The 26,920-nt window shown below is 47.1% G+C and overlaps 1 protein-coding gene across 4 annotated transcripts in view; it reads left to right on the top strand.

Annotated features, from left to right (window-relative positions):
- MTMR4 (myotubularin related protein 4) overlaps positions 1 to 24,573 on the top strand; it is an 80,101-nt gene extending 55,528 nt beyond the window's left edge. For all 4 annotated transcript variants that reach the window (XM_025215674.1, XM_006033780.3, XM_025215673.1 and 1 more), the window contains 15 exons: positions 169 to 251; positions 550 to 716; positions 1,755 to 1,851; positions 8,072 to 8,185; positions 11,814 to 12,010; positions 12,358 to 12,486; positions 12,959 to 13,070; positions 13,915 to 14,110; positions 14,649 to 14,834; positions 17,463 to 17,633; positions 17,766 to 17,920; positions 19,732 to 21,004; positions 21,508 to 21,618; positions 21,955 to 22,043; positions 22,308 to 24,573. In XM_025215674.1, the coding sequence (XP_025071459.1) occupies positions 169 to 251; positions 550 to 716; positions 1,755 to 1,851; positions 8,072 to 8,185; positions 11,814 to 12,010; positions 12,358 to 12,486; positions 12,959 to 13,070; positions 13,915 to 14,110; positions 14,649 to 14,834; positions 17,463 to 17,633; positions 17,766 to 17,920; positions 19,732 to 21,004; positions 21,508 to 21,618; positions 21,955 to 22,043; positions 22,308 to 22,485 (3,258 nt within the window). In that variant the 3' untranslated portion in view covers positions 22,486 to 24,573. The remainder of the gene's footprint in view (positions 1 to 168; positions 252 to 549; positions 717 to 1,754; positions 1,852 to 8,071; positions 8,186 to 11,813; positions 12,011 to 12,357; positions 12,487 to 12,958; positions 13,071 to 13,914; positions 14,111 to 14,648; positions 14,835 to 17,462; positions 17,634 to 17,765; positions 17,921 to 19,731; positions 21,005 to 21,507; positions 21,619 to 21,954; positions 22,044 to 22,307) is intronic.
- Positions 24,574 to 26,920: the final 2,347 nt, after the last annotated feature.

The raw sequence follows: 26,920 nt of genomic DNA, 5'->3' as shown, positions 1-26,920 counted from the left end.
TCCTTAAGGGAGACTCAAGCGTCTCAATTATAAAGCTGCATAAACCAAGGAATGTCCTGTTGCGTACATCAAACTCTGGCACTGGGAGTTGCTTACAGAGCCTTGACCAGGGCTGGGGTGCTGATCAGTGTGAGATGTCTTATGATGTCCTGTGTCTGCCTGCTTTAGGTGCCTTTGAGGATGATGGAAAGTGTGGAGTGTCGGGACATGTTCCAGCTGCACATTGTCTGCAAGGACTCCAAAGTGATCAGGTAGCTAAACTGTCCCATGATCTACTGCCACAGCATGAAGGCTTCTCCAGGCCCAGATACAGTCATCAGCCTTGGGGAACCCCTCTTCTCACCATCGCAGCTGTCAGGCTCCACCATCTAGAGGTGCCTTCTGTGTACAGGTGTGGCTGAGCCTTCCTTAGGGGAGGCCAGAGCCCCTTGGGCCTTCCAGGAAAGTTGGACTGTACCCCCTTCCCCCAGTTAAATTGCAAGAGAGTGGTGTTACCTGCAAGTATTTCCTGCCTGGGCCCTAGTGAGCTTGTGTCTTTGTGTTCTGCAGGTGCCATTTCTCCACCTTTAAGCAGTGCCAGGAGTGGCTGAAGAGGCTTACTCGAGCCATTGCCCGCCCTGCTAAGCCTGAGGACCTGTTTGCATTTGCCTACCATGCCTGGTGCTTGGGGGTTTGTGCTGATGAGGAGGATCAGCATGCACATCTATGCCGCCCAGGTGAGTTGCCCAGATAGAGCCTGCCCAGATGGAGGCAGACCATAGGGGTGCTGTTTACACCCTGTTATCAGGTGCATCTTGTCTTCTCTTGTGGCCTTACTAATCCTTCCAAGAATCCAGTCACCCAAGTAATCCATGGAACTCCTTGCTATGAATGAGACCAAGGATTTAATAGTTTTTCTAGGGTCTGACACTGGCCCAGGTAATGGAAACATCTAGAGTCATATTGGACAAAAGTGTCAGAGAGAGAAACTTGTGTGCACTGGGGACGAGTCAACTCTACTTGAGGAATCTAGAAGAAATGTTCCTGGGACATGATTATTTCACAGTTGACCACTAGGGGGCTTCCTTGTTTCTTCCTCTGAAGCTGCTACTATAGTAACTCACAGGCCATGTCCAGATGAGCACAGACGTTTGCTTCCCTGGGGACAAATAGCAGCATTGTACCTTGTGCAACAGCTACTTGTCCCTGGGGAACACCCGTGCCATGTACGCCAGGTTTCCCTGGGAGTGGTAAGGGAAGCAGGGGCCAGCACTGTGCTGGTCCCAGCAGCTTTACCTGGGGTTCTGGGGGGCCTCCTGGGGCTGCAGCTGTGGCACTCCTGCAGAGCAGAGCCTGGCTGGCAGCCACAGCACAACTCTGGGCAGCCCAGCTCCACTTTTCAGCAGCATGGAAAACACATGACTGTGCAGTGTGTGGCACTGCAAACATGTTTGCGGTGCCACATATCCATGGTCTTCTGAACGTGCCCACAAAGAGGGGATGGGATCAAACCATCAGTGCTTTGGCACATCTCCATGTATTTGTGCTGTGACACTGAGAGGTACTTTTTGTAAATCAGAACAAGAAATAAACACCATGGAACCAGCTGTAACCACTTGGAACTCTCAGTCCTCCCACAAAATACTATGAAGATAACATGAGGTGGCTTATCTCTCATCTAGCCCTATGTTGGTTGTCCTAAAGTTTAAGCTGACAGGGTTGTTTCCTTGGCCCTGTTCAGTCCTCAGTAACTGCCCTGTGCTTTACTATTCCAGGAGACCATGTAAGATACCGGTTTCAGATGGAGTTAGCAAGGATGGGCTTTGACTTGCAGAATGTCTGGAGGGTCTCTGACATCAACAGCAATTATAAGTGAGTAGTATACCAGGTATACCCTACCCAACTCATCACCTTACCCTGGGCAAGCATCAGACAAAGAAGTGTACAAGCCAGATCCATCCCCTCAGATCATGTAATTTGAGCAACACTGCACTTAACCTGCAGGGCTAGCATCACTGCAACAAATGCTGCCATGTCCAGTTTGTAATGTAATGGGTGTGGTTCTTCCACTAAAGCATTTTGAAACCTTTAAAACTATTTGCCTGAGAATTTCTTTAATGTACAGCTCCTTTTTCTGATTAGTCCTGGGCTCCAGTCCGGGGCTCTGAAACATTCACATAGTAAGAAATCCCAGGTTCCCATGACTGACTCAGTATTGCTGTGTTTTTAGTGTCATATTCTTTGTTTCAGTGTCTGTGTCCACCTGGTGCCCGTGGTGTAGAATGTAAGCTGTTTGGGCTAGGGATAGTCTTTTATTTTGCTTTCTAGTGCACCAGGTAGTAGGGCTCCTGGGCACAGTAACAGGTGAATAATAGTCTGGGGGCTTGACAGTAAGCCAATAAAAGCTTTTCTTCATGTGTCACAATCAACACTAAGCCCAAAACAACATTTATTTCTGCTGAGCCTAAGTGCCCTATTTTGAAATCCAGCAAATACTTCCCTCAGTTTTTCCTGCAGCTGTCTCATGTCAGCAGACATCCTCATTTCAAGGTGAAAGACATTGTGCATGGCCTTTTAGGAAGCCCCTAGAGCACTGAGAATCCCAGAGGAGTCCTACAGCTTGTTCAGTTACCACAGGAAATCAAGGTTGGCAGCTTCCTGAATTGAGGGGAAAATGGCAGTAGCCTGTTTGAAGAGCACTCTGTCTCTCGTTTTGACATTGCCATTATACTACCCATCCTTTCCCATGGTGCATCTCCTTGCAAACTGGTATCCAGCAACTTAATGAGTTCCCGGTTCACAACTTTCCTACTAGTCAAAAGACCATGTCACTGCTTTCGGGTGGCTGAAGTGACTCAATCATATGTTGTCATGTGCTGGTTGTATTGTGAATTTGTAAAAAGATCTTTGGTTAAGAAACAGTGTCTCTGCTTATCTATCAGAATGTTCTCTGGGACTTGGTATCCACTTCACTTAATTTCCTCTGGGCATGTCCCCACATGCAGGGGCATACATTTGCAGTGGCAAAAAAGCAGCACAAATTTGTGCCGCTACTTCTTTGCTGCTGTGCACGCTGTTGCACGTGTGCTTTGCTGTGGGGCAAAATGCCCCACTTTGGGAAACTGCCATTTCCCCACTGCTCCCAGCTCCCTATGTGCTAGAGGAGCCAGGATGGAACTAGAGGAGGATAGATGCTCTGGCTGGCAGCCAGAGTATCTCCCAGGAGAACCAAGCCTCTGTGTCTGTGGCTTTATGTTCCTGTGGCACACGCCATAATGCTTTTTTGCACGGTGTTTTAGGGGGTTTTTTGCTACCAGGTAATCCCGGCACTGCAGATTTTAATGTGCTGGGCCTACAGTTTGTGGTGCCACAAACTGCACATGCCTGCACTTCTGGATCCAGCTTCTGTGGTCTCTGTATAAATCAGAACTGTTTTTCTGACTTACAAGAATTCAGTGTTCCCTTCTACCATAGTTACAGGGCTGGCTGCACCTTTGACCTCTCTCAGTCTCTTCAAGTATTGTGCATACTTGGTCTCAGGCTAAGAGCTGTCACCTCCTTGGGATGGAATTCTGTGGTTCTCTGCCTTTCAGGCCTTGGGACTGTGGTCCTCTGGTACCCACCATGATTATTACAGTAGGCCTGGCTTGGGGTCAAGACCTGCAATTACTTTGTTCATAATTATTGGCCAGAATCATTGGCAGCCACTGACCAGAGTGTCTTAAAGCAAAGTATAATTTTATTCTAACCAAAGCAAGGAAAAAAGACCTTAAAAAAACCTGATGAAGAATTCCTTGCATTTGAAAGCTTGTCTGATTTTTATACCAACTGTGCAGTTGGTCCAGTAAAAGATATTGCCCAAAAACATTCTTGCCTGTCTTAATAGACAGACTATATACATATCCAGCTTGGCTTACCTGAGGTCTTTCTGTCTTCTGCACAAAGGTACTGGAAAAGTGAAACTTCCAGTACACTCCTTGAAACCTCTTAAGGTTTGAGCAACATAAACTGTTCCCTTAACTCAGAAACCAGTTCCCTCTCCCTGCTTCAGGGAGTTTTTCTTCAAATACTGCTCAGCCTTTGATCTTTACCCTCCCCACCCCCTCCACAAGAGTCAGGTTACTCTTTACCTGTTTATAGCCATTTTATCTGTTAGTTCCCAGCATTGTCAAAACCGATTTGCTGGAAACAGGATATAGGATTCTCAGAGTTAATAACTTTGCCATTAACTTTCAGGTGTGTGTAGGATGTTCTTATCTGGGAACCATCATGTCCTTCCAGGCAATAGGCCTCACTGAATTAAAAAAAATAAGCATAAAGTAAACATTATACTATTGCTAATATGTCATTTTTCTCAATAAGTAGGTCACGTAGAATAGTCATAATTACACAGCAGGTCCATGTCCATCACACCTTAAATAGTATTTGTATAGTATCCCACACACTTGCTGGAAAATGTAATCTGTGTTCTGAAATATCCCACACAACAGTCAGAACTCTGGTTTTTTTAATAAAAATAGCATCTTTCAAAAGCCCCAGAGCACATTAAAGATTCATTCTCACCCAGTGTCCTGTTTCATTTCCAGCTCTGTTCTCTTTGCAGTCTTGCTCTCCCTTGCTTCTGATTTCTCCGCACTGCTGTTGCAGGCAGGTCATATTCTCCTGCCTCTCTCCTGTCCTTCCAGCACAGGGCCCTATTTTAATCCAAGTCTGTCATTTAGCACCCATGACTACATTTTCCTTGCAAGTATGTAGATGCTCCACAGTGGTTGCAGATACCATTAATATACACACTGGTGCCTGTGCTGAGATATACTCTTTGAAGTGACTATTGGTTGTAAGGTGAAAATGTGTTGTGTAAATGCTCTTCTGAAGGTCTAGCAAAAAACACTCTAGGTTTTGCTCATGCTGACTAATGTAGTTGTGCTATTGTACCTGGATTTCCTAGGATTAAACCCTGCTCATTCAGGAATCTTCCATGCAATACTTTGAGCACATGAAACCCACTGTGGAGTGCAAGGCTGCCGTCTTGTATAGAGTCAGCAGAGGTTATGAGTCTGTTACACACCCAGCTGGAAAGGCATGGCCTCCTGCTTGTAGCTTTGGAGGTCCCTAGAACAATCACCTGTGAGTTGGCTAAAGTGGCAGCCATAGTACATGCACTTCTCTATGAGCTGCCTTTTAATCACGTCTGACTCAAATATGCCAAAATGACAAGCCTTGACTGTTTCCCATAGTGCAGTAACATGAGTCAGTGGATTGCTTAGATATGTGCCTTCGATAACTTTGTATCAGATTTTATAACGTTATTAACACAATAAGAGAAGAATTTAAGTTTATTTTTGCCTGTTTAGATGTTCTTTCCTCTCCTGGAGAAATGCCCCATGCAGTGCAGTGATATTTTTCATTACTATATCTGCCTTATTCCACCTACTGGCAATCTCTCAGGAGGAGTAGCTCATCCCTCTGCATGGAGACCAGTAGCATTGAGCTTGAAAGTTGGTAGTGTACTGACTTCTGCTGATCCTCCACTTGTGCATGAGAACTCCTTTCACCTAGAGTTTCTGTGGGTAGGTGTGACTAGTAAGCATCTGCCCATCATATCTTTCTTGCGGGTGAATGCTGGAGTTCAGTTCTGTGGAACATAACACAAACAATGGCTGGCTCTTCATTTTTCTGCATGCCTGCTTATTCAGACAACCGACTTGCACACCACTCCCAAGCCCTTCTTGGTGCCTTTTTCTTCTTCCTCCTCCAATACCACCAAAAGCCAACAAACCAAGGGCCCAAATAAGAACCCAAAGCAAGATTGTAGCTGGGTAGAGCTGGAACAATGAGCCACTGTTTCTAATGGCTATTGCCTTCCTTATAGAGGAATCCCACAGGCCAGATTCAGCCCATCAACAGATTGGATCCAACCTGCGGGTAGGCACTCACCAATTGGTTGTATCCAGTGCGCAGTGCTCCGATTGTGGCCAAACCCCACCCACTCCCACCTGGGGCAGCCCATGGCATGCTCCTGTCTGCCCCAGCCCTGGCCAGCGCGCACAACTTTCCGGCAAAGCTGCTTCCAGTGTGGCTGCAGCCACCTGCGTGCTGCTTGGCTCCTCCAGCCTCCAGTGGTTCTCTTCCTCCTGCCCCTGCTGCACCACTTTGGGCAGCAGGTAGCGTGGGGATGCGTTCCAGGCACTACATGCCCAGCCAGGAGGGGTGGGAAGCTGCAGCCAGGCAGCTCCTGCCCCAGTGTTCATGGTTCCAGCTCTCAGCCACCTTCTACTCAGCACCCCCTGCTGGGAAGAGCTTGGTGCTGTCCCCAGCCCCAGCCTGCCTGCAACAGCAGCCTGCCCTTGCCCTGCACACAAATCCCGGGGCACACGCCCCCCATGCCCTCCCAGGGTGCATGCAGCGTCAGGAGCCACCCTGCACCCCCTCTGGAAGAGCCACTCGCAGCTTTGTCCTGTGCCCCGCCCTGGCTGTGCAGCTCCTGCCTCTGCTCCAGCTCCACTCCCTGCCTCACCGTTGGGGCCTTGATCTGCCCCCCACTTCACCCCTTCCTTTCCCCCTTGCCCCTTCCCCCACAACAGACTTACCACTTGGACACTACTCTCCAAGCTGCCTGGCTGCATATTGGCAATCAGATTAGTATCGGCTGATATGGCTCATTAAAATCTGATCAGTATCAGCCGATATGGCCATCGGTATCAGCCCAAAAAAATTTATATCAGTGCACCGCACCCCTACTTTATTTTGAGCTATTCTTCAATTGCCTCTACACTATTCAAGAAAACCTAAAAATAATTTTGCCCTGATTTATATATAAAATTAAAATGTTGCAATAGATGTTTGGTTTTTAGTATAGCCTCTGCTCCAGCTCCACTCCCTGCCTCACCGTTGGGGCCTTGATCTGCCCCCCACTTCACCCCTTCCTTTCCCCCTTGCCCCTTCCCCCACAACAGACTTACCACTTGGACACTACTCTCCAAGCTGCCTGGCTGCATATTGGCAATCAGATTAGTATCGGCTGATATGGCTCATTAAAATCTGATCAGTATCAGCCGATATGGCCATCGGTATCAGCCCAAAAAAATTTATATCAGTGCACCGCACCCCTACTTTATTTTGAGCTATTCTTCAATTGCCTCTACACTATTCAAGAAAACCTAAAAATAATTTTGCCCTGATTTATATATAAAATTAAAATGTTGCAATAGATGTTTGGTTTTTAGTATAAGATTTGTTTTTTATCTATAATTTGTTAAAATGATATCTTCTGACAAATTTTATGCATGCGGCCCTCAGCAGCTCACCAAAGTTCATTAAGTTAACCACCAGCCAAACTAATTGCCTACCCCCAAGTTAGAGGTATGTCACAGGCATTCTGTGTAAAGTTTAAGCTTAACCAGTCTCCATGTTCTAAAACGGCACAAGGCAGCACTGGACAACCTTTGCTCTTGAGACAGATAAAAACTGCGGTTTTGGCTCCATTTTTTCGAATTGTTCTAGCTCTGTTCGACTGGGATCTTGCTTTGGGTTCTTACTTGAGCCTTTGGTTTCTTAGCTTTCGATGGCAGGAAGAAAAGAGGAACCAAGAAGGGCTTGTGGAAGCGTTACTGGGTTGGTTGTAGCTGCACTAGGAATAAAGAAAAATAACCCACTTAATAATAAAACCCTTTGTCCCTGTAATAGATGAGTAGGGGCCATTCTCATCCTCTTTCTGGCCCTCACCATCTACTAATTTCCTGGTGTGTGACAGGGACTTGCCTCCTTACACCTATGAGGATTGCTCAGGTCTAGTGGGATGTTCTCTTGCCCTGCGTTCCTTTGAGGAGGGCAGGACTTCTTATTGAATGCTCTGTGATGATGATTTGTCCTGGGATGTCCAGTCTCACACAGCCCAGTCCACGTCCCTTTCTCTTAAGATAGCTGTTTAAACAAATAATTGCTGTTCCCATGGTAACTGGGAATAATCACTCAAAGCTTTTTGTGGTCATTAGTCATGTTCAAATAGACCTGTTCTCCCTGTAGAGAAATGGAAAAATGCACATTCAGATTGCCAAGCTCTGATCTCTGCCTTATTACCTTCTCTTTCTAGACTCTGTACCAGTTATCCCCAGAAGCTGCTAGTTCCGGTCTGGATCACAGACAAAGAGCTGGAGAATGTGGCCTCCTTTAGGTCTTGGAAAAGGATCCCTGTTGTTGTGTACAGGTAAAAAGAATCTGCAATAGCTGTCCTTTCCCTCCTAGCCCATGATACATGACATCACGAATCCTACCCTAGGGTCAATACACTCCGGGTACTGTGACTGGAGCACAGTTAGAAATCAGGTTGTGTGCTTGTACCTCCAGCCAGCTATTTTATGGAAATTTCTTTATGCTCTCTTTGTTGGGAGCCTACACAGACATGTCATCCCCTACAACAACTATGAACCTTGATGGAAGGCACTATCCAACAAGGGTAGTATCGAGGAAAGAAGATATAATTCTCCATCAGATGTCATAGTTTCCCTACGTACAGTCAGAGTTAAGGCTGCTAGTTCTGTCCCTACTAGAGGTGCCACCTGGAACTAAGGTCTGCAGAGCACTTGTAGCCAGGCACTGTAATTTTCTTAAACTTTGTAGGCCCGTTCTTTGCTTAAAGGTAACTTAGGAAAAAGATTAGACAAAAGTGGTTCAGCTGCTTTTTAAGAATGTGAAGAGTAAAATGTACTCCCTCCCCCCTAGGGAGAAAAAAAATCCTCCCCAGGAGTTTGACACTTTTGAAAACTCTGGTGGCTGGTATAAATGCTGTAGTTAGCAGAGGCACTGGCCCTTGGGCACTAGTGGTATCTTTTAATATTCCAGGCCAAATTGTTTTTGATTGAACTGAGTTCTCCGAGTTTTTGAACTTTGTACTTCATTCATGCACAGTAACTCTCTGACAAGGCTGGAACTTTTTGACTACAATGTCCACAGGCAATGACACTTGGGCACACAGGGGAATTTATGTAGTAAACTTGTAGTGAATCTGTTCCATGAGCAGAATAGCCCCATCTCATTCACTGTGCAGTGACCCATCCTACCATGGTACAGTGCACAGTAACTATAGAACATAGCAGCCCTTGTCATGAATGAAGCAGGGCTCTGTGGGAGTCCTGTCTGATTAAAAGTGTACTTCAGGAAAGTAACACACTTGAAATAGATTGTTCCCTAATCAGGTACACAGCGAGAGGAGCAGCCTGTCCCACTCCATGTACACCTGGCAAGGTGTGTCCTTGGGGTCTCTAGCCACAAATTTTCTTCAATCAATTTCTTTTAAAAAAAATAAATCTCAGGAATTTCATACAAGGCCCCCAAGAACACCAGAGCCCAAAGCCAGGAGGTTCAAAAGGAGATAGCACTTGCCGTGTTAGCTCTGTTTCCTGGTACTGTTATTTACTAAATATGGAAGTAAGCTGACAAAAGGATGTAGCAAACTGAGCTTAACCTAAATGTCACACCTCACTTACAACAGGGTCATAATAAACATGGTTGGCACTAAGTCCAACTCTTTCCGTTGTTAAGTTGGATTTAAAGCTAACTGCATCCTACATTGAAGGAAGGTGGCTTTGGAGCATACAAGCACAGTTCTGTTACCCCAATGCTTGTCTTTTTTAGAAATGATATGTGACTGGGAGCTGTGCCTATCTTTTGTGTCCCCACCAGAGTGAGGTGTGATGTCTGACTTTCTGCCTTTCTTGACTGAATGTTTATCAATGTAATATTATGTTGCCATAGTTTTAGTATAAAAATTTTATCACACAACTCCTTTAGTACATCATACTCATAGTTGTAATTCTTGGCAGGCTTCAATGAAGTTCTGGGAAAGAAATATTAAATAGATTATGTCACGGGTGTCAAATATATGGCCCATGGAGCTGCTCCATTTGGTCAGCTGGACTGCTGGAAGTAGGGAGTGTGGGTGTGAGTGGTGGTGGGTGTGATCTGCTGTGGATTCTGGTGCCCCCTGTGGCCCTCAGAAGCAAGTGGGCAAACAAGGGCTGTGTCACACAGCTTTTGGTCGTCTGACCTGCTGCCATGGCAAGAGGCTGCCTGTCCATGGCTGCTTACCCTGCTATCACCATGGTGGCTGTAGCCACCACCACTGTTGTTGCTGCCACCACAGGGATCTCTGTCATTGCTGCCACTGCAGCCACCCCAGGTAAATTTGGCACCCATAGATTATATTCTTTCTTGAGGGCTTGTCATGCCTGCCTGTCCACAGGAGTGCTTCACACGCACCCAGGATTGGAATCTTTTGGCCAGGGGATGCTTAGTGTGACCCTAAAAGAGGGTTCTGGCCAAAAGACTGATGCTGAGGCTGTGCACACCAACTTTAGAGTTCAGACCATAGGTTGTAAAGAACAACAGGTCTTGCAGAGACAAGTAACTTTTTTTCCTCCATAGCATTTTCCTAGTCCTCAGAGTTTCTTTATTGTGTCTAGGTGAGAATCTCCTAGCCAGGGGCTTAGGTGGTACAAGTTTTGACATAAATAGCCATTGCAGTTGAGCATCCTCTGTCATTCCTGAGATGAGTTTGACTTGACAGACATTTGATTCAGTTTTATGAGCTTTGTTTATGCTTCTCTGCTCTGGACAGAGCTGTACCTCAGAATCATTCAGTAACAGTCTTGCTGTTCTCTTCTGGCACCCTAAGAACTAACTTTGGATTTGGTCACACCGACACTCATCTCTAACATCCACAGCTCCAGCAGCCTGGGCCTCATTGTGTCTGCTGTATGTATTTGGTGGTATCGCTCTATGCCTAGTGTGTTCAGTGCTGAGACAAGGAAATGTACCGTCTCCCCATTCTCGCCATGCTGATTTCAGTTTTTGCTGCTGGAGTGGTGCATGGAGTAGCTAAAGCTTGCTGACACCTGTTCAGCATCCACTCAGCTGGTGTCAAAAGCATGTATTTTCTTCTCCAGCATGCCCCTCCCCACCCCAATATGCCCACATGGATTGTTGCCCTTTGTAGTCCGGTTCTTTCTGGGGATGGCCTTGGTCAATAGTTGATGCGTAGTGGTTATAGACAGTGTCTCTGTTTGTCCCACTTGTGTCTGAAGTTGGTGAACTTCAGGCTACACATTAGTTTGGGAAGGTCCAAATATTAGTTTGGAAAGACCAGAGAATCTGGCTTAGTCTGTTTTATTTGTGGGAGCAAAGCCATGTGTCCCATGCTGGTAACTGCCCTGCAGGGCAGGGGAAGAATGCTCAGGCCAGATGCCTCCTTCCTTCTGCTCCCTGCATAGAGGTGAGGTCCTGGGCGCTCCTTTTGGCAATCTCTTAGGCCAAACAGGGGAGCCAGGTCTTTAACACAGCTTATCTTTTCATTGACTGCCCACTCTTCACCCTATTGTACCCCTCCACTGTTCCCTGCATTTAACCTGCTGTGCACTCTGCATTGCTGTCTGGGTCAGGCACTGAGGGAGACAGTTCATGAGCCAAGGCTTTGGCCTATTGGAGTACAACTGCTCTGAATGCTGTTGAGTTCTCACAACTGGACACCTGTCTCTAAAAAGGGTCGAGGATGACCCCATGGCTTGTGTGCTAACCTAGGAGACAGGGCTTAGAACACTGGTCTCGCAGACACCATGTATGCTTACCTAACTTTCTGTGTATGTTATATGTGGCAAGAATGACGGTCCTGTCCTACCTCACTAGGGGTAGGAGAGTTGAGAAAGAGAGCATCACATGTGTAGGCAGTACAGCCATGGGAACAGATGAGTACCTGTAGTATCTGGATGAAGAGGGGTTCATTTTCTGGGAGATTGCTTGGTGTCTGCAGAGGGCTAGATCAGACTCACTTGCTTTCTCAGACATCTGCGGAATGGGGCCGTGATCGCTCGTTGCAGTCAGCCAGAAATAAGCTGGTGGGGCTGGCGCAATGCTGATGATGAGTATCTTGTGACCTCCATTGCCAAAGCCTGTGCCTTGAACCCTGGAGCAAAAGCAGCCAATGGAACGGCCCAAAATGGAACCAGCGAAGGCAACGAGGCCTGTGACACAGACTTTGGTAAGATGTCCCCCATCTCCCACTACCCGCTTCCCAGACACAGATGCTGCTTAGTTCTCTGCAGGGCTTTCCAGACCTGGGGCTTATGTTAGAGATACAGGCAAATCCAGACAACTGGCTTTCCACATGGTGGGGGGGAGTTGATGCTCTGGTGTAGGGTTTAAAACAGACTCTAAGATTAGTGGTTGGGCCTTTTCAGGCTTTGACTGCGTTGCACTGAGCAAAGCTTTTAACAAGCACTTTTTCAGAGTCTGGCAGCACTAGCTTAGTGAAGTGGGAGCAGAGCCATGGCACAGGAGGGAGGGGCACCCAACCATAAAGAGGCTCAGCCTGTTTTTGCTCTACAGATTCCTCACTGACGGCGTGTTCAGGTGTGGAGAATGCAGGTGCTCCGCAGAAACTGCTCATCCTGGATGCCAGGTCCTACACTGCAGCTGTGGCCAACAGGGCAAAGGGAGGAGGCTGTGAATGTGAAGGTATTCAACTATATTTGGGTTTTGTAGCAAATTTCATGGCATTACCTGCTTTACTTGCTCCCATTTGTTGGGGTCCTTCAGTACATGGCGTCGGATGGGGCAGCCTCTGAGTAGAGTTTCCAACACACAAATCTTTTTGAGTTTCCAGAGTACTGCAAAGTTGTTGGTTGTAGCCATGTTGGTCTAAGGACATACTCAGGCAAGGTTCTTTGGATAGATGTGATGTCTTTTATTAGACAACTAAATAGTTGGAAAAAACACTGCAAGCGTTTGCCAACTAAGCTGCCTACTTATCCTTGAGACTGCTCTGGGACAGACTGCTTGCCTATGAGTGGGGGTCAGGAATGCACTAGGGTAGGTGGCAGCAGACCCTCTTCTGCAAGTTGTGTCCAGGTTGTGATAGAACACCTGCAGTGACACATTTGCTCAGTGTGTGGCAGATCCTATCTGAGCTTCTCTGCATTATGTTTAGAGTATTACCCCAACTGTGAAGTGGTGTTCATGGGCATGGCCAACATCCACGCCATCCGGAACAGCTTCCAGTATCTTCGTGCTGTCTGTAGCCAGATGCCAGATCCTAGCAAGTAAGTGTTCATTCTCTTTAGTTCATCATGACATCATGGCTGCTACTCTCCCTGCTCGTTTCTTTCCTTGCCCCTCTAGAAATCCTCACTGCCTTGTTCCTGGTCTGTCACCTGTTCCAGGCCACCAGCTCAGGAATCAGAGTGGGAGGGAAATGTTGGCACATTTGCTGTGCTTGAGCATTACACGCTCTGTGATTGCCAGTGACCAGCAAGGGAAACTTTTGAAGGAATGTTGTTGCTCTTTTTCATGGGCATGGGAATGACTTGTTCACACACCTGTAAAACACTATCCCCAGGGAAACTTAGACAGAGTAAGCCCTGATAATGTCTCTTCTGTGTGTTTCGGTAAAGAGTAACAAGTAGTAATACTGGGAGTAACAAGGAATAACGGCCATAAGTTGACGGAGAGTAGATTCAGGCTAGATATCAGGAGGCACTACTTCACAGTCGGGGCGGCCAGGAGCTGGAATCAACTTCCAGGGAAAATGGTGCTCACTTCTACCCTGGGGGTCTTTAAAAGGAGGCTAGATAATCACCTAGCCGGGGTCGTTTGACCCCAGCATTCTTTCCTGCCCACGGCAGGGGGTTGGACTTGATGATCTGCTCAGGTCCCTTCCGACCCTATCAACTATGAAACTATGACCACCGAGTATTTGAGTCCCAGAAAAAATGGATTTGGTGGCTGCATTCTGTATAGTTCTTCCTGAGCTGGCCAGCTTGCCTCAGTAGGAGATGGTGTGGGGAAAAAACAGGAGCATTTTCAGGACTCTAAGGAGTCTTGAGATAGATGTGTCCTTGAGCAGATAGCCAATAAACCACTTTCTTTCCTGTGCACATACTGTAGCTGGCTTTCAGCCCTGGAGAGCACCAAATGGCTGCAACACCTTTCTGTCATGTTGAAGGCTGCAGTTCTCGTCTCCAATGCAGTGGATCGAGAGGGGCGTCCAGTGTTGATTCATTGCTCAGATGGCTGGGACAGAACCCCACAGATTGTAGCACTGGCAAAGATTCTTCTGGATCCATATTACAGGACCATGGAGGTACAATGGTGCTCTTATTTCAGCATCTGTTTAGTTGCTTTTGCCTGTGATGAGCTTCAGACAGCAGAAAAAAAGCCAGAGTGGAATTGTTATTCACTATATTGCTCTTTAAGAATTTCCAAGACTTGTTGCAGTGTGGTTTTCTTGTCCATCCACCTTGGACCTTTTCTGTAATGCATATTTCACTGGGTGGAAACCATGGGATTTCATAAGGAGGAAAAAGTAGGAGGGCTCAGCAGGTTTCCCACCATGTTCTCTGCATGTCACCCAAAGGGATTTGCTCCATGGATTTAGTAGCCACTCTTTTATAATCTGATTACAGGTTCTCAAAAGTACCTGTTCAGTTCTTTGGAACAAACCACATCCTTCTATAAAACCATGAGCTTTCAAGTTACTTTGCTCCTGAATTGAGCACAAATACAGTATCCTCTCTAGCCCTTCAGAAGCTGCTGAAGCTGCCTGCATTATTGGAGCTGCCTCATGCTGCTCAGTGCTGTAGCCACCCCACCCTGCAATTAAATTTCTTCATTGTTGACAGGGTTTCCAGGTGCTGGTTGAATCAGACTGGCTGGATTTTGGTCACAAATTTGGTGATCGCTGTGGCCACCAGGAGAAGGTGGAAGATCAGAATGAGCAGTGCCCAGTGTTTCTTCAGTGGCTGGATGCTGTCCATCAGCTGCTCAAACAGTTCCCCTGTCTGTTTGAATTTAACGAAGCTTTCCTGGTAAGAACTGTGCCTGTCCAACAAGAGCTGAGGCAGAGGGAAAACTGGGATGGTTAGAGCTTGTTGTAGCTTAGGAAAATCAAGGTGGACTTCTGTGAAAATGAAAGGCACCTTATTATTAGTTAGATTTTTTAGTGGCTGAGGGGTAAAGGAGGTCTCTAACAGTGAGGCCTCTGGGCAGTGGAAGCAGAATGGGGGCATGCCTGTTTGGCCTTTTTTGATCTTTTGGATTAGTATAAATCCTCAACCTGGTATCCTCACTGTGCTACTCGGCTGATGCAGTCTGCCCTTACATACTTGCATTTGATTGTACTGTCAGTTCACCTCTAGCTCTTTACAGTTATCCAATGCTAATGGAATTCTACAATATGCCTTTTTTGCTGCCACACTGGGGCGTGTCAGTTTGATAGTTATGTCCTGAACATTTCAGTGATGATAACAGGTTAAACACTCTAGTGTGAAAGATTTTAAAATATCTTTTCCACCCTTTTCAGTCAAAAGTTGGCAGACCTGCTTGTTCATCTGAGTTTGGAGATTTTTTTTCAAATAAATATGGACCTTCTTGTTGGTCTCTACCTCACTATAGATACATTAGAACAGTTTTATCATGTGGACTGATTATTTTTTTCTGCTTCATATTTTATGTTAATGAGGAATGTCACTCTTTTTATGTTTTCTGGGGTTTTATTGCAGTCAATTCCAGTAGTTATTGATTTACAGGGTCCTAAAAAATCTTCTGTAGAGCAACTCTTGGTAAATTTGCCAAAATTGATTCCTAGGCATTGATGAGTGTATTTTGCTTCTTTGCAACGTATACCGAGTAAGACAGCCTCTGGCAAAGGGGTGGATTTAATTATATGCAAGACAGTTCTCCTTATGCTTGGAGACCCTTTCTAGGATATAATATCTCTAATGTAGCAAACTAATCTTCTCTCCTTGATTTACCCTTGTACTTATATGGACTGGATCCAAACAAGCAGTCACATGTGGTTTGTGACACCGCAAACCTCATGAGTTGCACATTAATCAATGTGCGATGCTGCTAATTTCCAGCACTGGGGCAAAACTTGCTACTGGGATTTCCCAGTAGCAAAAAAAAAAAAAAAAAAAGGCCTGGAAAAAAGTGGCGTCAAAGTGGAAGGTGCTAAGACAAATGCAGAGATGCATTCTGTGGAGAGCCCCCATGCATGCTGTGCTATGGAGCCCCCATGCTGAGGCACCCTGCACCCCAGCCAGCTACTCCCTGTCTGGCTGGGATGCAGGATACCTCAAAACAGGGGAGTAGGCAGCCCTGGGCTGGCTGCTTTCCTGTCTCTGTGTGCCTCAGTGCAGGGGCTCCACTGCAGAGCTGCAGGCTGCCTGCTCCCCCGTCTCAAGGCACACTGCCTCAGGGTGGGTGCTCCACCTGTCTCAGCGCAGGGGCTCTGCAGTGGAGCCCCCGTGCTGAGGCACATGAAGACAGTCTTGAGCCACTCTTCGCCCTAGCCAGGGACTCTGCAGCACGGAGGGACTCTGCAGCATGTGGAGATGGGGGTGCAGGCAGTCCTGGGCTGCATGCTCCCCCATCTCCGTATGCTGCTCCCTGGCTGGCCAAGGCACAGGGTGCCTCAGTGCAGGAAATGGCTAGTCCTTATTGAGGCACCCTGTAGCCTAGCCAGCCCCCCCACCGCAGCATGTGGAGCAGTGGGACAATGTGTCCCACTGCAAACCACATGTGCAGGTGCGTGCACTGCGGCACAAAGTAGTGGCACAAATTTGCGCTGCTACTATTTGTGCTGCTGCAAAGGCATGCCCCTGCTCATGTGGACTCAGCCATGTATTTTAAACAGACTCATTTTTGTATTTTCACTACCTGGTAATGCTTCCATTTAGCAGCACACCCTTAACTAGCTTTGCGATTGTCTGCTGTTCCTAGCAAAGCCAAGTCTTTTTTGCAGTATCCTTAACCAAGTCACCAGTGTCAGAAATTGTGGTTTCTAATTAGCCCATATGTAAATTTTTCAAATTCAGGTGATTTAACTGTGGCTTATTTGGCATGCTGGCCTGAATCATTGTCCATGGTGCTTCTGAATACCTTGGTCTAGAAATTTGCAACCCCTCAAGTTCCCAGTAAGTCAAATTGCAGATCTGCAGGGCTTCTGTATCTACGACATAGAGGAGAGTGAAGGATTTCACCTACTGTGGTTTCTCGGTTATCCCATGTGCTTCTAGGAAAACGTAGAAGCATAGTAGCTATAGCTTTTGCCAGATCCTCTTCCTGACAAAGGGATTCAGATGGCTTCATTTATTCCATTTCGGCCAAAGTCTTAATTTATACCTGACACCAGTTGCATGAGACACAAGTAGTACTAGGAGGAGACCAAAGGAGACCAAATGGTGCTTTCTGACTAGTCACATAAGGCAAGTCAGAATTACAGATGGATGACTGCCTGGTACATGGCAAGGTAAGTAGCTACTGATTTCATCTTCTCACAGGATGGATGAGGAAAACTGAGAGGCCAGGAGTTGGGTTAGGATAGCATGGGTTAGGGTGACCTGAACCACAAATAGGGTGGAAGGTCATGTTCCCATTGGGATGTGAGAAGCACTGTGGGCCCTGGCAATTGCTCATTTCTCTTGTTGCTGCAGGTGAAACTGGTACAGCACACATACTCCTGCCTGTATGGGACCTTCCTGGGCAACAACCCTTTTGAGCGAGAAATGCACAACATATATAAACGCACCTGCTCGGTGTGGTCACTCCTGAGAGCTGGCAACAAGAACTTCCACAACCTCCTCTACATGGCCAGCTCTGAGCAGGTGAGCAGAACTCCCACCCCAGGTATTTGAGTAGAAGGGCATGTTTGAATAGGGAGGCAGGATCTGGGAGGCTTTGGGTGGGTAGAAGCCTCCTGTCTCCTGCTCTCTCCCTGCATGTCACTTTTCCTGAAGGTGCTGCACCCAGTGTGCCATGTGCGAGCGCTGCATCTCTGGACAGCAGTGTATCTCCCAGCATCATCCCCCTGTCCTCTAGGGGAGGAGGGCATGGAACTCTACTTGCCTTCAGGATCCCAAAGCCAGGAGTTCAGTGGCAGATCTCTGGACAGGTAAGAGAAAACAGCTTCAAGCTCAGATTCCCTGCTGCTCACACAGTCCTGCATTTCTTTCCTGCTCTCACAGACAACCCCTTTGGCTGACACAACACATACCATTGCATCTGCCCTGATGAGCACATGCCATCTTTGTGATGCCTTTGGCTGCCCTGATAGTGTCCTGCGCTTGCCAGCCCTGCTCGTCTCTCCAGGTTCTTAGGGGGCCACCTAGAAGAGAGTGGACACGCCTCCCCACCATACCAAGTTTAGGAATGCTACATGTACTGATTCTGAGGCCACCTTCTAACAGTGCAAATATCAGTGTCCTGAGTAAACAAAAGCTCCTAGGTAGGGTGTTATGTGAAAAAGAGGTCACAAACTAGGATTGTCTGCATCATTGCAGCTCCACAGTTAGTTGGCTTGTGCATTTTGAGCCTACCCCGATGCTGCCTTTGCCTTCAGTTCCATGTGTGAGATCCTTGATGGGCCAGCTGCACACAGTTAAAGAACAGCCTTTCAGGCAAATCCTTCTAAGTAGAGAGATTACCATGCATACAATAATACCTTTGTCCAAAAAATCAGCCCCCCAAAAATTTGGGGGAGGGTATGCATTAATCAGGGAAGCTGATTTTTTGCCCTGGATAGAAGTGCACCCTGCTTTGATTCATGTTCCACAGCATGGGTGACTGGTGCCTCCTGAGTCAGGGGGGCACTTGCACTCCCAGCAGCCAGTCAGCGACTTTGGTGGGGGTGGTCTCCCCGCAGCCATTCGCACCGAACGCAGGGGCCCCCTACCCCGGTCGCAGCAATCAGCCATGGGGGGACTGTGGAAATCGCTTCTCCTGGTACCCCCACTCCCCGGCCTGCATACTCAGGGGGGGCACCAGTGCTCTCAGGGGGTACACGTGCACCCCCATGCAACCCCTGTGTGTCGTCACTGTCCCACAGTGCAGCAGCTATGACATTACTATTGAAGTAGCTGAGGGAGAAAGTAGTCTTAATGGCTTATTGTTCTTTACTCCATAGGTGTTAATGATCACCTTTCTTTTTTAACGATCTTGATGTTCCATTACTCAGGCTAACCTTTCGTAGGGCAATGTTGCTGCCTGCTAGCTGCTCCTGGTCTCACTCTTCTGATTTCACAGCCTCTTTAGCTCTTCAAAATCATAGATCCACCCATGGAGACCAGTCTTCAGCAGCAGCTGGGGCTTCAGCTTCAGTTAAGAAGGAAAGACAGGGCAAGTCACCCAAAAAATAGGTTCTGTCCTTGCTCTTTACAGCTATAACTGTAGAAAAATCTTTTTTCCTTCATTCTGCCTTTCAGAAACAAGGTGAATATAATATTTCAGGATATGTTGTATGCAGAAAAATACAGTAACATCTGAGGAACTGGCAGTGGGAATCTGAAGGGAGATTCCTCCTAGCATTGTACTCAAGCAGTTGCCTGGGTACACAGACCCATTCTAAAATCCCATCCCAGACTCATGTAGCAATTACAAATTGAAAGATGTTTTTGTTGGCTTTAGTGGGCCTCTAAGGTGATGTCCCAACTGTGCCATGGTACTTTAACCCTAACTTTTGTTTACTTGTCACATACTGGCTATAACATATATATTTCATGTGATGAGTGACAGTTCTGTTGATGCTTCAGTGCATCCTGCCACCAGCTGATAACAGTCATGTGTGCGGTGAACAGTTCCATCCCCCATCTTGGGCTCCAAGGTTTCCTATAACACAAGCAGCCAACAAGATTTATTGTAGTAAAATGGCCTTTTTTGTGATTTAGACCTTTCCCCTGAGATCAAGGCTTTGTCTTCTTGTTCCAGGTTACCAAAGACAAGATCCATGGATGACCTGCTTTCAGCTTGCGACTCCAGCAGTCCGCTGACCCGTACTTCTAGTGATCCAAACCTGAACAACCACTGTCAGGAAGTCAGAGTGAGCCTGGAGCCCAGATATGCCAGCACAGATGGCAGCGAATTGCTTTTAGAGGAAGGCAGTGCGGTGGCTGTGAGGGAAACACAGAAGGTACAGGGAGAGCAGAAAGAAACTTCCCCCTTGCATGCCAGCAACAGTAAATTTGACAAGAGCATGGATCATCCAGCACAGCAGTGTGAGCCACTAAGTAACTGGGTGCCTTCACCACTGAATAACATCTCTCTTGAGGCAGAAGTGGGAAGCAGGCCAAATCTGAAGGATGTAACTGGTGTAGGCCCAGCTCCAAGCTCTCCTCAACAGGAGAACTTCTACAGGACTTGCGCTAGTTCTGGGGAGCAGATTGAAACACGTTCTCATGAGCCTTCAAAAGCCAGCCTGGAATCCCATGGAAGACGTGGTGGCCATGTGAGACCTCTTTATCAAGACACTTTACCTCCTGCCGCAGGCATTTTCAGTCAGGACGCCCCAGCACCAAATGTTCCTTGTCAGGGTACCTTGGGCCCTAGGTTAAGCATTCCCTACCAAGACGAAAACACTGGCAAAAGCAAAAATGGCAGGATTGGGCACTGTGAGGAAACAGGCCGGCTAGGAAAAGTGCCACTAGAGCTGTGGCGAAAGCCAATTTCCCAGAGTCAGACCAGTGAATTCTCCCTTTTGGGTTCCAACTGGGACAGCTTCCAGGGGATGGCAACATCACTACCCAATGGAGAGCCTGTGCCCAGACGGCTCCTTTCCCATGGATGTTGTAACAAGAGGTTGAACAGCAAACAGTTGCGGACACCAGGGCTCTACTTCAATGGTCCATGGTCTCCAAGAGAAGGTGTAAAGCCCTCAGTCTGCCCTGGCCACCCCAGTGCCCACTGCACAGGCCCTGTGGTGAAGTCTAACTGGCCATGGTTACCTTGCCATCTAAAGCAGGTATCTGGCCCCAAGCATGTGCCACCAAAATGCCCGTCTCCTGTGCCTCCTGTCTACCTAGATGATGATGGGCTTCCTTTTCCCACTGATGTGATCCAGCACAGGCTGCGGCAGATTGAAGCCAGTTACAAACAGGAGGTGGAGCAATTGCGCAGGCAGGTGCGAGAGCTCCAGCTAAGGCTGGATATACGTCACTTCTGCGTCCCCCCAGCTGAGCCCCAGATGGACTACGAGGATGACTTTGTAAGTGATAAGTTTTCAGGTGCCATCTCCCACAGTGCAGCAGCTTCTGACCTAGCAGTGATCCTTGACTGTTTGGCCTTCACCAGCCTCCTTTCTCTTGTCCTCCTTGGGCATATGTTGGCTGGCTCACATACCTTTGGGGGCAGAGATTGATGTCATTCCCATGCTCATCATAGTACTGTTCTTCCTTCCCCCAGAGTTGCAGTGTCCCAGAATTTACTTCCCAGAAGCAGGTACCCCTTTTATCTGGATATCATATCCCCCTGGCTGTCACTCTCGTACTACCTAAAGATTCCTTCATCAACTCTCCATTTGCTTCTGAAGGGCCTACGGATCACTCCAGTCTGGTCCTGTATTCTCCTGCCTTTGTTCCCTGCTCTGGAGAGTGACAGACCCATTTTTCTTTCATGAGCTCTTTGGAGAGGGGCTGGGGAGTGAGAATATGCTTGGGCCTGTGTTGAAAGTGGCTGATGGCCTTTTTGACTTTGGCTTTCTCTCTGCAGACCTGTCTGAAAGAATCTGATGGCAGTGACACAGAGGATTTCTGCTCTGATCACAGTGAGGACTGCCTCTCTGAAGCAAGCTGGGAGCCTGTTGATAAGAAGGAGACTGAGGTGTGTGTCCCTGAACAGCAGTGGTACATATAGCCATGATGGGTTTGTCCACCATACGGCAGTTCTGACAGTGATAGATGCTGCAGTGTGGAAGGTCTTGCCCTCCAACATGACACAGGGTGGGATTGGCTTCCTGCTTCCCATGCTAGCTGTGATGTAGCAGTAGGAAGTGCAGAGTGAAGTTGTAGGACGTGCGATGGTACGCAAGGTGTTGGCCCACTGCAAGGCAATGTTTAACTCAGACTCAAGTCTTGAGGTGTTAGTGTGCTTAGTGATATGGCATTATGCACACACTGCTTCTAGTATGTGGTGCTGATACAGGCTGATATTTTCCAGGTTACACGTTGGGTTCCAGACCACATGGCCTCACACTGCTTTAACTGTGATTGTGAATTCTGGTTAGCCAAACGGAGGCACCACTGCAGGTAAATGTAGCCACTTCTTGTACAACTCCACCCACCCCTGCATACCCTCCCCCTAAGGCCACTGACTCTCTCTTTGTTTGCCTATCCCTGCTGTCTCTGGGGTCTCTGATCCTCCTTCTGGCAATATCTAAACTACAAAATCAGCCAAAGATTTGGGGGTGAGGGGGGTTGATTAACTTGATCTATGCATAGACTGTCTGTACTTTCTGGAGTTATGACTGTCTTCTTCCCTGCCATCACTGGTTTTTTATTAACCTTTGACAGGAACTGTGGGAACGTGTTCTGTGCTGGCTGCTGCCATCTGAAGCTGCCCATTCCTGATCAACAGCTCTATGACCCAGTCCTTGTCTGCAACTCATGTTATGATCACATCCAGGTGTCTCGTGCCAGGGAGCTCATGAGCCAACATCTGAAGAAGCCAATTGCTACAGCTTCCAGCTGAATGATGGATAAGGGACCCTATCGAAGCTCTGCCTTTTCACTCACAATTTGAGGGAAGGCCCTGCCTCTGCTGTAGTTTTGAAGGCCTTCGGTGTGGCACTTAAACACCAAGCTCGAATGCACTGTCTTCAGCAGTCCCATATCAGTCCGGAGCAGAGGAATTCAGATTAGAGAAAACAGTGGGGCCCCCCACTTTGGTAACAGTGTGTCCACATGCTATGGTCTGACCACCTAGGCCTAAATAGGGGACCACAACCTTCTACCCTATGGGCTGGACAGCAGTGTTTTCACAGATACTGCCTGTGCAAAGTACCCTAAAAGCAATAGAATGGCATGTTTAGAACCAAACTTTCCCATCCAAAGACAGGCAGTATTGTAGAAGAAGGACGAGGGCAGACTCTGGGCAACATCCAAGCAGAAAGGCTCAGTCTGTAGGGGTTCTGTTGGTTCTCTTTTCATTGAGTTAAGTTTGCAACTAGCTTGGTGGATGAGGGGTCTGGACTCACTAGCCATCACTGAGCTGACTTTCTCTTGATTGTAGAAAAGGATTGCGTTCTGTATGAAAGTGAGAAAGGGCTTCTCTCTGAGGCCAAGCAGATCTTCACTGATATCCATGTCCTGCTGGGAATGGGGAATGCACTAGACTCTGCCCTCCATCATTAGTGTGTAGGGAGAAGGGAGACTGGTTTGTTCACTTCGCGCTCTAACTTTGTTTTCCTAGACTCTGGCAGTGTCACAGCCTAGTGCTAACACAGGAATGACCTTGTGATCCTCTCCAGGCATGGAAACACAACAACTTGTGCTCCTGTGTTGCTCTTCCCCCTTTTGCTGCTGCCATCTCCTCAATTTCCTGTTGTTCTTTATCCTGAAAACTTGACATCTGGAGGATTTAGACCATAATGTGTTGTTTTACCTCCTGGAATGTGCTGTTTGGTGTATGTGAGGGTTTCAGTCCAAATGCTGCTATATATTTCTGTGCACTTAATGTCACCCGAAGAAGGGAGAATGAAGCATTAATACCAAATGGGGATGGGGGAGAATGCCAGCCAGTGGGGACTTTGCAGTCTGTGATTTCACGTTAGTCTGTATAACCAAAAGATACAGTAATAGGCATGTGTGGCATCTGCTTCTACACAACAGAAACAGTCTCTGATTCATGCTGATACCACCTAGAAGTCTCTCTTGAATTTGTCTTCCTTTTATCTGCTGTACAGAAATCAAATTTAGAGTTGCCCATTTTGAAATCTATAGTAATTGCTTCTCTACTGCTTCCATACTCTAGATACCAGGTGTCCCAGCTCATTTAAGGAGAACTAACTGGGATTTGAATTTAGAAAGACGTGGATTACAGATGAGTTTCTGCCCTTTCCTGGATCCTTATAGGCAATTTCCGTGCTATCTTATTCCTAAGAAACCTGCAGAGATGTTAATGGGTGTGAGGGGGAAAAGCATGGAACCAAGGACATTTCTTTATAGCAGTGTAGATTGTTTCTCTCCAAACTGAATGAGAAGACCCCACATATCTTACACTTCAGGAGCTGAGACTCCATAGGGGGAGGGGCTGTGAGCCCCTGCCTGATCTAGTAAATAACTAGGCAAACACTTGATATCACACTCTGATTGCCCAGCTATTTATTGCCAGTGGTTTGTAAAGTTCAATTGAAGGAGTGGAATAAAGAGTCCTTTTCTGTACTTTTACATGCCAGCGTCTCTCTCTCTCTCTCTCTCTCTCTCTCTCTCTCTCTCTCTCTCCCATATCCCAACAATATAAACAAAGCTAGTGTCATCTGAAGAGACTGTATCTGCTCTTCCATACTGGGAGCAAACAACGTGGCTTTGAGAAGGGAAACGGACACTGTACTGCTGATTCTCCCCTGCCTTGAAATTTGCAGTAGGTTGCATAGGTGAAACTGTTTGCTGGTATCAAGGCAGCAGAGAATCAGGCCCCGTAACCCTGGACCCTTTGATTCAGGCTTGGTTAATCCAAACTGCTTTTGGGCCCAAAACTCCAAAATCAGTTCAGTCGGGTTGTAACAAATAATATGTGCTGTAAAACTCAATACAGTTGAAATAAAATCTCTATATTAGTGCTGCTGTGTTTGGGCCCATCATTGCTTTGGACTATGGGACTATCTTACTATTCCTTCCTCAGACACATCCCCAGCTATTGTTTGCTGCCTCTTCCAATGATTAAGATGCCTTGGACTCATGATTCCTACCACAGCCAATGGCTAGAAGTGGAGCAGAAACTATTTCCACCAAGCCACGCTGCCTTTTTCTCAACAAATTGGGAGTGCTGCTCCCAGAAGAATGGCGGAGCTCTCCCTAGGCTGTTCTCTAGATGGCTGGGTGAGGAGCTTCAACTTCTCACCAGCACTCCTAAAGTGGGGGTACATGTGCCTCCAGCAATTAAGTTTGGATACCTTTGCCCAAATGGTACCTGTGCAGTGTGCCCTGTGCCTTGCCTCTTCTTGTGTTCCTCCTGGCTAGTTTGGCTTAAGATAGAGCTTGTCATCTATTTCATTAAGAACCAGCTTTCTTCACTTTTTTCTCCGATTTTCTTTCCCCTTCTTATTGTTGGACTCCTAGTGTCTTTTTCTTTCTTTCCTTTTCATATTTTTTCTATCACTTTTCTTGTGAGACTCTGAGGTTACTTGGACTTAGCTGAGTGAGGCGTCAGTTGCTTTGGGTGGGTCCTTTTTCTGACTGTTGATAGGGCTTCCTTCAGGTTACCTGGTTCAAGCTATGTCTCTCAGACACAGAGGAAGTCTCCTTAATCAGATTATTGATTTGAATGATGAGCACAGCTCCAAGTACCCAGCCCTTGCTACCATGGTCATATAACCCTTTTGGGAAAGAAGCCTTGAACCTCCAAGCTACCCATCATGACATGTCTTCCAGTTTCCAGCTCAGCAGTCTGGGGGCCTGTCTGGTTTTGGCTGTAGTCCTCCCATTCAGCTTAGATCATTCTGTTTGGATCCCTCCTCTTTGGAACAAAAGTATTCTCAAAATCTGAGTCTCAGGATGGAGGGGCTTCCTGCTTTCCTCCTCCCCCCAGAAAAGTCAGTTTTTCCACTTTCAACAACTCACATGCTTACAAAACCTGAAATAAATTATTCAAGCCCTGCAAGTTCCCATCAAGAAGGTTAAATAGCCCATGCACAGGTTCCTGGATATAGGTAATCTGCATAGTGCTCCCTATTCATAAATCTAGATTGGGTCCCACAAGAATTGTGTGACAGATGCCTAGCACCTCTCCCTGAAGAGGTGAAATGTTGACTGGCAATGTCAGATCCCTTCAAGGGGTTTGGAGGTATCTGTACTCATCCTACATCTTTGCTGCTGGTTATTGTGACCAATGAAAAAGCAAAATGGTTCTGCTTCACCCCACTCCTCTACCTTACCGTTGAAATGACTGGAATTTCTGGGAAACAAGTTGTACTCCTGCCAGCTTGTAGTACCAAGTTGCCAACAACAACCTTGTTGACCTAGTACAACTTTAGACTCTACAAGCACCTCATATCCTTTACTGATAAAATGTCACCGGACTTCAGAGAAGCATTCATTGCCTAGATTAAGGGAGAGTCTGTGGCCCCAGCCTCTCTTGAAATAGTTTCTTCTCAGTCTTGTACCTAAAAGGGACTGGGGCACAGGCAGTCTTGCCTAATGGTTAGAACATTGAGGGAAAGCAAGGGCTTGGGCCTGGGTCAGCGGACAGGAATCCTGTACCAATACCAGAAGGAAATCCAGAAGTAGAGTCCACAACACAGTCCAAAGTCAGGATGCAAAGATCAGATGCCAAGTACCAATCCAAGGAGCAATCCACAGGGCAAAGTTTGAAACAGAGCCAAACCAGGGTCAGGAGCCAGGAAACAGATCCACAGGGAAATCCAAAGCTGAAGTTCAGAAATAAGCCAAAAACCCAGGGTCAAGAACCAGGAGGCTTGTCACAGCAGAGCTGTTGACTGGCCTTCAAACTCACAGCTCCAGCACGTGTTAAATGGATAGGCAGCACTGCCAGCTGCCAGTCAGGATACTCGCTGCTCCTAAACGGGGCAAAGCTCATGAGGTGAGATTTACTGAAGCAGTACTTGGCTCAGGCTGGCCTGCCTGCTCAAAGTTCCTGGCAGTACCAATCTCCAAGCTATCTAGAAAAGTACCAGCATGCTTTTGTGAAAAAAAGCATTCTCTGGCAATCCCTTTAGCTGATCGCTAGGTACCAACCAAAATCACAATGGTAGGCAGGCTCTGCACTTTTGGTTGGCTCCCTGGAAAAAAAAAGGTAGGGTCAGCAGGTCATGGACATGGCTATGTCTATACTATTCAGTACAGCATAGTGCCCGTGATGATTCACCTCACTTCACTTTTCAGGGCCCCTTCTTATAGACTCATGCTTTGGACAAGAGGACTCCTCCCCATTAACCTTAAGGGCTATA

This window comes from Alligator sinensis, unplaced genomic scaffold, assembly GCF_000455745.1.
Source record: "Alligator sinensis unplaced genomic scaffold, ASM45574v1 scaffold201_1, whole genome shotgun sequence".
NCBI classification, from domain to species: Eukaryota; Metazoa; Chordata; order Crocodylia; family Alligatoridae; genus Alligator; species Alligator sinensis.
Note: the sequence above shows the minus strand (reverse complement) of the source record. Positions and strands in the feature narration are given on the sequence as shown.